This window comes from Squalius cephalus, assembly GCF_949319135.1.
Source record: "Squalius cephalus genome assembly, chromosome: 5".
Classification (NCBI taxonomy): domain Eukaryota; kingdom Metazoa; phylum Chordata; class Actinopteri; order Cypriniformes; family Leuciscidae; genus Squalius; species Squalius cephalus.
In genome coordinates, this window is record NC_137126.1 from 33,845,602 (window position 1) to 33,860,949 (window position 15,348).

At 37.2% G+C, this 15,348-nt stretch overlaps 1 protein-coding gene across 1 annotated transcript; it reads left to right on the top strand.

Moving 5' to 3' along the window:
• The first annotated feature begins 4,881 nt into the window (after window positions 1-4,881).
• On the top strand, window positions 4,882-14,791 carry entpd2a.1 (ectonucleoside triphosphate diphosphohydrolase 2a, tandem duplicate 1). The gene is made up of 9 exons (XM_079872243.1): window positions 4,882-5,154; window positions 8,094-8,211; window positions 9,442-9,592; window positions 10,926-11,085; window positions 11,171-11,398; window positions 11,509-11,772; window positions 12,083-12,202; window positions 12,806-12,940; window positions 13,262-14,791. Exons 1-9 carry the CDS (start codon window positions 5,026-5,028, stop codon window positions 13,463-13,465), a joined length of 1,509 nt encoding a protein of 502 aa, XP_079728369.1. The 5' UTR covers window positions 4,882-5,025; the 3' UTR covers window positions 13,466-14,791.
• Window positions 14,792-15,348: the final 557 nt, after the last annotated feature.

The window sequence follows — 15,348 nt, forward strand, 5'->3', positions numbered from 1 at the left end:
TGCATTAACGTAGTGCCCACATTCATTATTCAAAAACATATGAAATATGCCACAATGTTTATCATCAGTATCTTGGCACCACTCATGCTCTTGCTCTCATGGGGACATTGCACAGCGTGAGAGCAAGCAAAGCCATTTGTTTCAGTGTCAAGATCAAAGTAGAGAACAACTGACTAAATCTATTTGAATCTTTCAGGGTTTTCTGAAATATATGGATGCAGTTTATCCGTTTTCTTACAATAGGTAAAAATAATGTAGGGAGTATACTTTCATCAGAGTGAATGGCAAAAAAAGTGTCCCAATCACCCTGAATTCACCCATATTTAGTCTCATGGGAGTTATCATTTTAAAAATGACATAAAATGAATTATCATTGCGCAATCCGCCTCTCACATTAAACAGACATGGTCACAATCTGGTGTGGAGAAGGTGTTGTGCCAAGACCGGAGAGGAGGCGGCGCTCTGAATCTGTTTGTTTTGACATTTTGAGCAGAAGTAATCCGAACAGGCACACAGGTCAGTGAATGGACAAACCCTCTGGCATCTTGCAACCTGATGCTTGTTTTTCTTTGTAAGCTAGCAGTCCTACAGCTTCTACATCAACTCAAAAGGTAGGCGTTTATAATGGTGTTTATATTGCGTTTGTGCTATTTTATATAACCATGGTAGGCGAGGCAGGTGTTCCTGATATTAATAATATTTTTTATCCTTAAAATAATGTTTTTTCTTTCAATATAACTTCTATTTGGAGTCTATTTTAAATCATTGATCAAAAGCTTGATAGCTTTTTTAAACATTTTGCACTATGCATTTTATAAAATAAAATGATAAAAAATAATTTGCTAGAAAGTTTGGTCACACTTTAGATTAGGGTCCAATTCTCACTATTAACAAACTATTAATTACGACTATTGCCTCAAACTCCTAATTACTTCTTATTAATAGTTAAGTTTAGGTATTGGGTAGGATTAAGGGATGTAGAATATGATCATGCAGAATAAGGCAATAAAAAAATGCTTTATAAGTACTAATAAAAACAGCCAATATCTAATAAGCAACTAGTTGATAGTGAGAATTGGACTCTAAACTAAAGTGTAACCGAATTTTTTAGTCTGGATTGAATTCAGTGTGTGGTTAGAAAATTTAATTTGTAATTACTCCTTTGGCTCTACGCAACTGAAGCAAAATTATTTTTTATCCATTTGGAGTACAACAAGTTTTTCTAGTTTATCAAAAACTTGATCAAAATATAGTTTGCTTATGAGGGTTGGATTTAGCACCAATTCAATATAAGAACAATTAATTCCAGAGTTGAGGAAGCTAATTTGAAAGTAAATCATATTTTTAAGTTGTTAAAGTACAGTTTTGAAACACTACAAGCTACAACTAAAGTTAGCACTGAAGTTAGCAGGGTTGCAATATGTGTTTTTTTAATAAATATAAATATATATATGTATAACTTATACACTTATGTCAATTATAATTTAATCAGAGCCATAAAGAAAATAAAACAAGTAAATTCATACTAAATAGCTAAACAAAAACAACCTAATTTATTTACATAACCAAGTTGAAAATATCTACATAGCGCAGAGTGTCAAATCAGTGATTCATTTTTGTGAATCTGTTCGATATAATGAATCGGACGTTCCAATGTAATGGGTGCTTCTCAAAGCTGCATCCTAGTGAGGCTGTGTCCTTCTGAGGCTTAACGCTAATGAGACAGTCTAATACAGGGTTGTCCAAACTCGGTCCTAGAGGACCACTGTTTTGCAGAGTTTAGCTCCATCTTGCCTCAACACACCTACCTGGAAGTTTCTAGTATGCATAATACCTTGATTAGCTGGTTCAGGTGTGTTTAAATGGACTTGGAGCTAAACTCTGCAGGACAGTGGTCCTCCAGGAGCAGGATTGAACACCCCTGCACTAGATGCAGCCATCAAAATGAGCTGAATGAAGGCTGCCTTCCAAGGCTCCTAATTGAGACAGCCTTCGGTGGCGCTTGATGACATGGCAGCTGAGATATGCAGCCTTGCTAGGATTCAGCCTTCCTTTTGAGAAGCACCCTAAATGTGAGAGGAACATTTGGACAAACCGATTTACAGGAATGAATTGCACTTTAAAATTAGGCTAAATATGAGAGAGGAGGACCATTAGGCGAACCGAGCTGTGTCCTAATTCAGAGGCTGCATCCTTCAAAGGACACAGACTTCAAAGTTAGCGCCTTTAAAGTCCACGGAGGTTGAACCAAGCATTGTTAAATGGGACGGTCTAGCAACTGTGACAGCTGTCAGTAACATTTGTACTAGACTTTTTTGAAAGTTAAATTCAACTGTCTGAAAACAAAACAGGGTTTTTGTATTAGCTATCTACAAAATCTCTTCAATTTTTTGTTTTGTTTTACATTTGTATATATTTGAGTAAGTTGAAACCCAATACTTACATTTAAAAGGGTAATCCGGCATTTTCTTGAAAAAATAAATAAAAATCCAGTAGTTACCAGAGAGCAGTGATTCTTGGGATTGGCTAATGGCTATGAAGGATCCATCCATTCTATCCTTTTCGGCCTGCAAACGAAGGATGCATTTATAGGCCGCATTCAAAGAAGCCTTCGTTGCACTGCTGTTGTGCATTGGGCCTTCAAATGCAGCGTTTAAAGGATGCAGCCTCTGAATTGGTACCCTAACCAGTACATGAGAGAGAGAGAACATGTTGGAAGAACTAATTCACTACATTTAATCAGGCGTTGCAAGGCTACATTTAAGAGAACATTATATTGACCTCTTCTCGCATTAAGTAGCTAGCTTACTGGGAAAAACAATATTAGGCTATATGTAGTAGCGTCGCTGTTTTTAGTTATTTTCTTCCAACCACGGATTAATTCTATATCTAAAAAGATTATGTTTGCACAAATGATAAACATAACAAAAGCCCTAGTCAGGCCTGTGCAACATGAACTGCAATATGAATTTAATCTCTGAGGCCCTACCGCTTGTTTTTCCCACAGCAAGCATCTTGCATGAATCTCTGAGCACTTCCCGTACAATGAGTACAGCGCAAACAAAAGACCTCGCCGTGTGTCTGTATCCACATCAGGGCTCGGGATGTGTGCTGCTGAAGAAATCTCTATGGAAGTACACACATCTCACTGATGAGCGCTGTCAGAACGGTTGCTGCCTGGACAAACAGCGCCTCCTGCTGGTCAGCATGGTACTGCTGGCATTGTCTGGCATGGTCCTGCTTCTAATGTGGAACTACCAGTGTTTCATTGTTAACCACATGTGCCAGGACCCGGAGCGCAGTTCAGAGTATGTGCTGTTTGATATGGATGAGCAGAGGCTTTCTTCATATGGACCAGCCTGAAGCTACGAGGCTGAATAAAGCTGTGACAGCTGCTTACATAGACATTCTCTTCCAAAGGGCACATATGAGGGAGAGAGAGGGGAAATTAATATATAAGAAAAGGTCTGTGTCATGCACAATAATTCAGAAGTCTCCTTCTGAATTATTACTTTCATCATTAACCTAACAGAAAGAGGAAAAAATACTGTAATGTAAAGTCTATTGATGTACGCCTTCTTAGCGTACAGTAAATTTACATCTGCCATATGGATATTAGAGAATATTAATAGTTGTTATATTGTAATAGTTCTGTTCAATGTGTAATATTGCATCTGTGATTATAATTTGTGTTCATTTTGTAAAATGCAGGCCCTGTTTAAATAAATATTAAATAAATCTTCTTGGAACACAAGCACAGCATTTTCTGTGATGAATCTGCTCATAGCTTCCAATATGCTACATCCGCTGCACTATGAGCTAAAAGTGTTAACATCCTGTTGACATTCATAATGCATGCAACATTTAGAGCTAAACCTTGTCTAAATACCTCAAGATCATCTTTTCCTGTGTGACAACCCAACATTTTGATCGGTTTAAAACTCTTCACACATCTGCATTTAACATCAGCGTTAACCACAAAGTCAAAAAACAAAAGGCTTTACACCTCAGCATGAACCATCTCAAGATGCATAACTTCCTGCAAAAGAGCAAATGACTCTCAGACATTGTGTCTGGAACACCTTACACAAAATGTGCTGTTTTTTGATAAAATAGCCTATTGCGGGGCTAGTTGTCACACAGGAATGTTTTCACAAGGGTTATAGATCTATCTCAGCAATAGATTTGGATTTTAAAAAATCCAATTACACAAGTGTGAGTGTGTCTTGTGCGTGTGGCCTGCCTGGTAAACCCTACATTATGGGGACAAAATGTCCACACAAAGATGGCAATATCCGAAATCCTTGTCCTTGTGAGCGAAATCCTTGTGGGGACATTCTTTTGAGGAAAACAGCTTATACATTATAAGTGATGATTTTGTAAAAAAAAAAAAAAAAAAATGTAAAAATGCAGACAGTTTTCTGTGATAGGTGGGGATAGGGGTAGGGGATAGAATAGCCTACAGTTTGTACAGTACTAATCATGTATAGCCTATGTAAAGTCCCCATAAAACATGAAAACACAAAATAACATCATTATTTTTTATTCATGTGCCCTCCAAATCAAAACGACCAATCAAAATAGCTTCCCCGACAACTCTTCTATGATGACGTGTTTAACGACGCGAGGGCGGGACAACCTGTCAATAACATGAGATCACAGCCTAATGGCAAACCAGCTATTCCGTATTTTCGCCATGTCACTTTATTAGGATCTTTGTAGAACCATCCATGAAAGGTTCTTTAAAGTTTGGAAAAGCACTTAAGATAAGAATATAAAAAAATAAGCATTTAACAGGAATCAAATAAACTCCACAGAGTCTCGTTTCACGTTTGAATAGACTCGTGTACTTTATCCCACAGCGAACACCTGTTGCACCACGGGCACATGACGAGAAACAATTGCCATGCCCACTTGTGAGGTGCCGGTCTATAGCCTGTATTTAACACACGGCTTCACAATAGTGCCTGACTTGCCAACGAATGTCGTCGCTGTCATTTGTCCTGTGTGGATCGCGTCGCGTGGATGGTATCTATGGGTAACCAACAGCAATGCCAGATCATTACTGCTACTGCTGCTCTGTTTCTGGCAGTCATTGGCATTCTTCTGCTCGTCGTACCCAACAGTGACATCAAAGAGCCGCCAGAGTTTATGGTAATAACATTTTTATTATTCGTGACACGCACACACAGGCTACAAATCCAAAAGATGAAAAGGGAACACTTAAAATTCCCGCGACGTTTCGATGATCACGTATAAGATCAAGAAAAAGAATGAGCTGCTTATCTGTATAGAACCCTTTCGAACGTTTTCCGGTTGTGCAAACGATACAGAGCGCTTCCTCTATGTTTCACCTGGGTTTGTGTTGCTCATATAGGAGAGTGTTTGAAGGGTGTGCTCAGAGAGATTCTCTCGCAGGTTGAACACTGCACACGTGCTTGGTAGACTCATGATGGAGCTCAAATATAATCCTTCTCTCTCAGTAGCCTATGTGGGGTATTTTGTTATGCTGCTGTTCACCGAACAATATATGCTTTAATTATATGATATTAAATAAAGACAACGGAGTGAATTTTGGTCAAGCCATTGTGTGTGGAATCGAGGAGGTAACGGGTTTCTAAACTAAATGCCGCCTTGCCGGATTTTAAAAAGTGTCCTGTTTGTAAGTGTCTAAGCGCTTAAAGATAATGAAATGCATCTTTAAAATGATTTTTCTTTTTATATTAACCATCCAGTCATCATTTAAAAACAACAATAAAAGTTAAGTTCACATTAGCCGGTGGATTTTCCATGTTCTTGCTGAGTTAGTTTATCTCTATGTTGACAAAAAATAACATTTTCAGAATGACAAGAACTCTTACGGAAATGATACTAAAAGTGATCACGATGTATTTTTACCTTATGTCCCATCTTTGCCGAACAACATTTTTATTATCTATTTGATAGTATCCTAGAGGGTGAGCTATAAATATTTCTCCAGCTATGCTCTTTATTTGATTTATGACCCCAGTTTCTCTACACAGTTCATATTGGCTGGATCCCATTGTTTGTGTTTCCCAGCCGTTTTGATTCAAAACAGGACAGTGAGCCATTGTGGTGTTAATTATCTGGAACCACATGTACACTGGAACCTCATACACACCTACTGTTAAATTGCTTAATAGGCCTACAGCATATTTTGACAATTCCGTTTAGCAGGGTAACGTAATTTCGACATGCTGAACATTTGACTGATGGCAGAAACTGAGCGTTATGGAGTCAAAATGGCATAGAAATGCAAGCTTAAACATGTTTTGAGTCACCCATTGAACTAAGAGCTGCTAGACAGTGCTATTATACTAAGCTAAAATGGCTGGATGCAAACTGTAGGCAAAGTCTGGAGAGCAAGATATGTAATTGGAAGAGATTATCATGTTTTGCATGAATGAACAGAGTTAAGTCAGTGTCTTGTCCAAAATACACAATCCATTGGGAAGCCTGTTGCACAGGTGTGTGATCAAAGAAAGGGATGAAGGATTGAGGGAAAAAGAGAGAGTATTTGAAAGGCAGCTACAGAAGTGAGTCATGTTATCTTGAATAATAATGAGCATTGTGAATAAGGAAGAAAAAGGCCTGACCAAAATAACTGAGCTTTTAAAGCAACAAGATGCAGCTAGTAGAGGTATAAAGTTAATTTGTCAGAAAACCTGAAGTGTTTATTATGTTTTAATTTATTTAACTTATGATGTTATAATAAGCTAACCACAGAGAGTGTAGGATAATTATTTTACAATTATATCTGCGCCGCAGTGAAAACTATGTGTAATGCAGTTCCCACAAGCGTTGCTAATGCTAACATTCACTCCCTGTTTTAGCAACACAAAATCCAAATTACCTGGGGCTGGTTGCGCCAGTTATGTGCAAGTTATAACTTAGTCCAGTTGTTGCGTAAATGAGTGCTAGATTACAATTACACACTTATCTAAAATGTAACCCTGCCTATAAGCAAACTATTAATTGAAGCCTCTATCCAGGAGTAATGCAGAATAAAATGGCAGACTGATTAATCAATGATAAATGAACTCATGTCAGACTTTAGTCATGCTGTTCAGTCCAGGTCTCAATAATTGTAAATGTTTTGTTGTATTAGTATTTGTTTATTCACACTCATTAATCGTAGAAACAATTCCAGAATATTTATTATTTACACATTGAATTATACTATATAGACTTTAATGTAGCCTAATTTATGTACTGTTCAAAAGTTTGGGGTCTGTAACATTAATTTGAATGTTTTTGAAAGTAGCCTATCTTACGCTCACCAAGGCTGCATTTATTTGATCAAATATAAGACAGTAGTATTATATTATTACAATTAAAAATAGCTGTTTTCTATGTTGTTTAAATAATGTTTAAATAAAAATGTAATTTATTCCTGGCCTGGGATGGCTATGCTGAATTATCAGCATCATTACTCCAGTCTTCAGTCTCACATGATCCATCAGAAATCATTCTAATATGCTGATTTGGTGCACAATTCTTGGAACATTTCTTATTATTGAAATGTGTTGAATACAGTTATATGCTTAGTGTTGAATACAGTTGATTAATACTTAGGTCTTGAATGCAGCTGATTAATACTTAGTCTTGAATACAGTTGATTAATACTTAGGCCTAGGTCTTGAATGCAGTTGATTAATCCTTAGTGTTGAATACAGTTGTGCTGCTTAAGATTTTTGTGGAAACCGTGTTGTTTTTTCAGGATTCTTTGATGAATAGAAAGTTAAAGAACAACATTTATTTGAAATAGATACCTTTTGTAATACTATGCATGTCTTTACTGTCACTTAATCAATTGAATGTGTAATAAAAAGTTGAGTTTTTATAAATAAAAAAAAATAAAAAAACTAAGAACAATTGTCCCATATCATCTTTACAATACATTTATTTGTCAGGCTTTTCTTTTTTTTTTTCAAGTGACTTGTGAATTCAATGTATGCATTTCGGCATTGTGTCTGTGTGTGCTTGTGTTCCCTGGAAAATCAAACCATTATCTCTGGTGTCACAGGTGTTTAGTTATAGCTTTATTTTTTTGCTGTTGTGTTTGTTTTCAGTATGGAATAGTCCTGGATGCTGGATCCTCTCATACGGCCGTGTTCATCTACAAATGGCCTGCAGACAAGCAGAATGGTACCGGCATTGTTAGTCAACACAGCGAGTGTCATGCAAAGGGTGAGTAGACACTGATAAATGGCTTGTGATGTTCCTCATTTGAAAGTCCTTTTGTATAAAAACGTCTGTTATGAGACTTAACGTCAGCAGATAAAGTTGAGGACATTAGATAAGGAAAAGAACAGCACAATAGGGATGTGAGACTACTAAAACCATGTGTAATGCCTTGAACTACAGGGTTTCGTCTTCATTTTATTCTTTTTTAGAATCAGTTTACTCACATTGGTTTCAAAATACATCACACTTCTCAAAATTCACTTACCAGACAGATATTACAAAATCCAAACGACAAAGTCAGAAGTTTTACTTCATTTATGAATGTTTTGTAATGAAGTTCTTGATTTTGTTTTTGAGAGAAAGAGAATTTGGACCGAAATAGGACATACCCGAGAGTGCTGAATATGCACACATTGTTGCTCACTTCCTGTTTTGTGGTTGTGCCCTTTTAAAAGTAAAAGTTGCCCCTTTACAATTTCATCACTTTTGAGTCTCCAACTCAACTCTAAGGATCTGACAATCACAGAATCAGGATGTTAAACTCTTAGTACCCTGAAAATATTGCTGATCAGCAATGTTCTATGGAAACATCTGGAATAGACACACAAAAAATATCTGGTTGCATTTATGGTTGTCAAGGATAGTGGCATATCAGGCAGTGAAATAGGAACCGATAGTTCTACCAGAAAGACTCAGGAGGCAAAATACTGAAACAACTTGTTTCAAACAACTGAAACAATATTTGCTTGCTGGGCTGTTAATAAATATATACTTGTTTCAAACAAGTATATATTTATTAACAGCCCAGCAAGCAAATATTATGATATAAAGTTCTTTGGCGTAGGCCCTGTCCGTAGCTCGTAATCCAAGGGTACGGAATCTGCATTTCCTGCCTGAAGACGAAGACAGGGGCGCAGCCGACTCCCTGGGAGGAATGGGAAGGGAGGGACCATCCTGGTGGTGGTGGGGAGGATTGAGGTGAATGTAGGCGTCAGCATCTGCGAACTCAGACATGTGCAAGTACCGATCTTTTATACTACAAGTATTAGAACAAGATTGGATAGATGAGAAGGTAATAAGTGACGTAATAATTTAGTCTTCCCTGCAGAACTTACGCTAAAGCTTTAATTTCTTATGAACTCTGCGTGGACATACTTCTTAAGATAATCTATGACTCATTTCAGATATCCAGTGACATGACCCCTCTCTTCCTCTATCACTTTCTCCTATCAGGAGGCGGGATCTCCAGTTATGCAGGTGTCAGAGGAGGAGCAGCCCGTAGCCTTGAGGAATGCATGGAAAAAGCCTTGAAGGAGATCCCAAAGTCGAGACACAAACTCACTCCTGTGTATCTCGGGGCCACAGCAGGCATGAGACTACTGAAGTGAGTCAGAAAGCTCACAGCTTTGTGCCAAAAGCTTTTTTAATCACTAATGACAAAATGATCATTATATAGGGACAGTATCTAGATCCTTTATAACTTACCTCATATATCTTGCCTTATATATGCTTCCATTTTTAAAGACATTAATACTTTTGTTCAGCAAGGACACAATTGATCAAAAAGTGACAGAAAAGATATTGTTTTTTTTATTTTAAATTCATCAAAGAATCTTGAAAAAAAAAACACGTATCATGTAAAGCAGCACAACTTTTTTCAACATTAAAGGTGCTCTAAGGGATGTTGGGTGACGTCACTTCTTGTTGACAAACAGTATTGTCAAACAAAACGGAGGCTAGCTCGACCCTCCCTCCTCCTCATCCCATCCCCTCCTTCTCCCTTCTGTGCTTCCTGAAACCATTTAGAAAAAACAAACTGGATTTACCCCCCGTCCAGCAAAAACAGGGCCACCTGAATGTCGGCGGAGTTCTCGCCACCTTTTGAACGCATTTCAAAGTCGGGACTTTGCGCTCCTTCTCCTTTTCCCTAATCTTTGTTATTTGTTTATCGGAACGTCGTCTCTTTTGGTCGTGTGTCGGCCATATCAAAATTCTCACGAATATACCATTTTAACGTTAGTCATTGTTAGGACATCTCTCCTCTATTTAACTTCCCTCTTCATGCTTCTCTCTCCTCCACTCCCCACACACCGGTTATTGGCTGGAACACTGTTTGTTATGTTTCGTGGCCAAGGCTGGGCCAGTTTGTTTTTCTTGCCATTTGTGGAGCCTGGGCTGTCTACAGAGACCACGTTTTTTTACAATGTGTTCAGGGGACAGGCAGCTAGTGGATAGTGAGGAGATGTTTGCTGGATGTGACAAAAAATGTATTGGCCTAAAAAACGCGTGACATCGCTTAGAGCACCTTTAATAATAAGAAGTGTCTCTTGAGCACCAATCAGCATATCATAATGATTTCTGAAGGATCATGTGAATCTGAAGACTGAAGTAATGGCAGCTGAAAATTCAGCTTTGCCATCACAGGAATAGATTACAATTTAAAATATATAAATATAAAAACATGGATTTTAAACTCTAATAATATTTTACAATATTATTGGTTTATTTATTTTTAATAAATAAATTCAGCCTTGGTGAGCATAAGACACTTCTTTCAAACACATTAAAACAATCTTACCGCCCCCAAACTTTTGTATGTATACAAAGTCTACATTGTTCAGTTTAACACTGCTGGATAAGTTCTGATTTTGATATGCAGGTATAGAATAAATTGTATTGAAAGTGAAAAATTCATATATTTCTGTCTTATCACACAGTATTTCTAAACCCAAAGAGTCAGATGATGTTTTGAAGGAAGTGGGAGACAAACTGAAGACCTACCCATTCAGCTTCAAAGGTGCCACTATTTTAAGTGGACAAGAGGAGGGAGCTTATGGATGGGTCACAGTCAACTACCTGCTTGAGAACTACATAAAGGTATATGGTTACTTAGACATATTGTGAATCTCACAACATCTGAATGTTCTTTAATAAAGATCTGTTTTCTCTTTCATTTCTCTAGTATGGTTTTGTGGGTCAGTGGCTGTCTCCAGGCAGAGACACTGTTGGTGCGCTGGACTTTGGTGGAGCTTCTACTCAGATCACATTTGTGACTAAACAAACAGTGGAGAACAAAGACAATCTGATGAAACTGAGGCTGTACGGACGAGACTATCAGATTTACACTCAGAGTTTTCTGTGTTATGGCCGAGACCAGGTCTTACTCAAACTGCTGGCACATCTGATCACGGTTAAGTGCAAACGTTTAGACTAGTTGTTTAAATTACCATTAGACAAGGTGATTTGATAGTATTTAGAGTATAATATCTGATGTTTACTCTTTCTTTATGTGTCTTATAGACTCAGGGTTCAGACAGCTCCATAGTCCATCCCTGCTATCCCGCAGATTACAATCACTCCATGAAGCTGGGCAGTGTGTTTGACACTCCATGCAATAAAAGACAAACTCCCTATAAACCTGATGACAACCTGCAAATAAAGGGCACTGGAAACTACAATCAATGCATGGGAAACGTTTCTCATCTCTTCTCCTTTGACCGCTGTTCTTATTCCAAATGCTCCTTTGATGGAGTCTTCCAGCCAAACATAACTGGGAACTTTATGGTAAGAGTTTCTAGAGTGGATAATTTAAATGCATTCAGTTGAATTTTTTTTTTTTTTCAATATTTTATCAACCGGCATAATATGAAATTTGTTCCTTCATCTGCCTTAGGCAACATTAATGTCTTTACTGGTGGGGGATGGTTGTGGTGACATGTAAGCAGCTATTAAGTGGGACAGTTCAAAGCATTAAAATAAATCATAAATTCATCTTCTGGGCACTCGAATATCATTATTGCATGTGTCATTATTATGATTACGCAATCTCTCTGTCTCTCCATCACCATTCTCTCTCTTTCTTTTTCTTGCACAGGCATTTTCTGCATTTTTTTACACCCATTCCTTTCTTCAGAAAGCTGCAGGCATCACCATCACATCTCCAGCAGATTTAGAGGACGCTGTCCGTGCCGTCTGCAACATGAGCTTTCAGGAGGTACCACCCTGTTGAGTTCATTTTGAGCCCTGCTATTCTTAGATGACTTTCCCCTTATCTCAGCAATCGACCAATGATTGAGAGTCTCAGGTTCTCAGAATAAGAGAACTTGCTTTATCCTTGATGATAATATGTACACAGTTTTTTGTTCAGTTAAATACTTATTAGCAAATGAAGCAATATTGAACTTCCTGATATGTTGATCTATTTAGCCTAGTTTATTAAATGACTTTCAGATATTTCCCTTGGAAAAGGTCTGTAAAGTTACAAAGCACAAAATCAACTCCAAAGTCCTTGAAACGCCTCGATTGCAGTCTTGAGTTTTCATCTTGGAACGTACACTCACAGTATTCCTCATTTAAATAATTCCTGCCCAAGGCATGTGCGAAAAGAAAAGAAAAAGACGAGGCCTGGTTGAGTTGCGTTAGTAGTCTGTTGAAACACAGTTCAAGGGATCGTGGCATATCCGAAATGTTGTTTTTTTTACATTCGAGCATGAAAACCTATTCTAGTAGAGTATTCTTTGTAAGAGGGCATAATAGGTCCTCTTTAAAGTATTTGACATCTTCCACTTAACTTTCTCTCTCACTCTCTGTGTCCTAGATGTCAAATATGGATCGGGATCAGGGAAACCGTCTGAAGGACTACTGCGCAGTCTCTGTCTTTGTACAGGTGCTCCTGGTCAATAGATATGGTTTTGATGATCTCTCCTTCCCACACATCTTCTTCCAGAAGAAGGTAACAAGACATATTTGTAAAAAATGTACTCTATTGACTTACTTAATGCACGTTCCCCATTTTTAGGTGCACAACATTTTTTTTTGACATCACCAAGCCCTAATTTTTAAACTTATTCCCTCCAAACATGTTATATAAAGAGCACTTTTGATTGTCCAGTCAAAATCAAGTACTACATATTATTGTATTTTTTTTATTCTAAAACTATATTTATCACATTACAGAAGTAAAATGCAAAAGCTGTTTCATTTCATTCAAGCTTCATGAATAGATGGCCCCCTCTAGATCAAAAAAATGTCAACGTGTTTCTTTGGTTTGCAGGCAGGAGACACATCTGTCGGCTGGTCCCTTGGCTACATGCTAAGCTTGAGCAACCTGCTGCCTGCTGAAAATGTGTTACTGAGAAAAGCACTGAGCTCAGGCACCTGGAGTGTTCTGATCCTCCTCTTTTCGGTCCTTCTTATTATGGCGCTATTTTTTCTGTTGCGAGCCATCCGTAAGAAAGAAAATGATAATGTCATTTAATAATGAATGAGTTATATTGCTCCCTGTGTACATCATTATGCAATTCCCCTAGCAGAGATACTTCTGTTTACAGTACACTGAAAACAATAATGGTGCACAAAGTATTACATTCAATCAACATTTCAATAACCTATTTGTTATCAAGCATATTTGATATAAATTATATTTTAGAAGAGACATTTTGCGTAAAACATGAAACGTGCATGATGTTATTACGGCTTACTAATTTTGTTACTGAACTTAATCACTGTCTTTTCATAATGTTGAATGTATGTTTTTTAGGTAAGATTGTGTGTTGTGGCTTAACAGCATATAATTAATCATATGTTATTTTGTATAAAACCTTTTAGATTTAGTTGTGAGCTATGCTTTTTTGCTATGTTTGTGTAATACAAAGTCAAAGGCACTGAAAACATTCAAAAATGGAAAATCTTGAAAATGTAGCTTTGCAGATACAAGAATGAATTAGAAAACTGTACTATTGTCTGCTTCTATTACTGCAGAATCAATGCTTTTGTAATATTAAATAGGTTTGTGTTTACTAATTTTTCTGTGAGAGATTCAGTAGATAATAACATACAGGTAAGAAAAACAGAACGCTAAATGTTTTTGGATTTTAGTCCGTATCTGTTAGCTTCAAAACATATGCTAGTGTACTCCTAGTCCTCAATATTAACAAAATTCACTTTTAGCAAAAATGTATGACTCATCTTGTGCAACAATACCTGCTACCAAATTGCAAGTAGCAAATCATGTTCATGTCTGTGAGACTGTGACAAAACTAAAGACTACTGGCTATTAAAAAAGATGGGTCCTTTGATAAATCCTGCCTAAATTATCAATTTCAAAGAGATGTCAACACAGGACAGAATCTGTATATATATTTCCTTGTCGGAGCAATAGCCTTGTGTCCAGCTCTCTGACATATACAGTAGCACAGCTCCCGCCTTGAGGCACATTGCCTGTCCTCCTCTTCCCCTCTCCTCCCCAGTGTTTCCTGTATCATCTACACTGTGCTATCTAATTAAGGAATAAAAGGCCAAAAATATAACTTTACAAGAAAACCGAAAATTCTTTGTTTATCCACACACTTTTTGGATTATAGTTAAATTCTTTAATGTTCCCCTGTACTTTTAAATCATTACACTCCTGGATAAATCGAATGGAATTATGGAAGCCTTAATAATCCTATACAATAGACAGACATCCTAAAAGAAATGGTGATGAAACGCAATAAATCTCTATCTCAAAAGCCAAGACACTTCTTTGTTCAAGTTCTTCACCTCATTGGCCCAATGATGGAATCTTATAGAATGTCTTGTGTGTAAAAAAAAAAAAAAAAATCACTGAGGATTCTGAATTCAATTTCTTTTCACAATGTATGTTGTTTCTATGGCTAGGGGTAGGGTTGCTGTGTATCAGGATAATAATGCTCCAATACACACAGCAAAACTGGTCAGAGAGTGGTTTGAACATGAAAGTGAAGTTGAAAATCTCCCATGGCCTGCACAGTTACCAGATCTTAATATTATTGAGTCACTATGGGGTGTTTTGGAGGAGTGAACCAAGAACCGTTTTCCAGCACACAGACTGCAGATTAATCTATCAAAAAAACATTCATCCTCAAAGAAATGGTGATGAAACGCAATAAATCTCTATCTCAAAAGCCAAGACACTTCTTTGTTCAAGTTCTTCACCTCATTGGCCCAATGATGGAATCTTATAGAATGTCTTGTGTGTAAAAAAAAAAAAAATCACTGAGGATTCTGAATTCAATTTCTTTTCACAATGTATGTTGTTTCTATGGCTCCTGATTATAAAATAATAGACAAAACATAACTGTGTTTGCTCTAGCGCCACCTAGTGTCAGATTGATGTCTGTT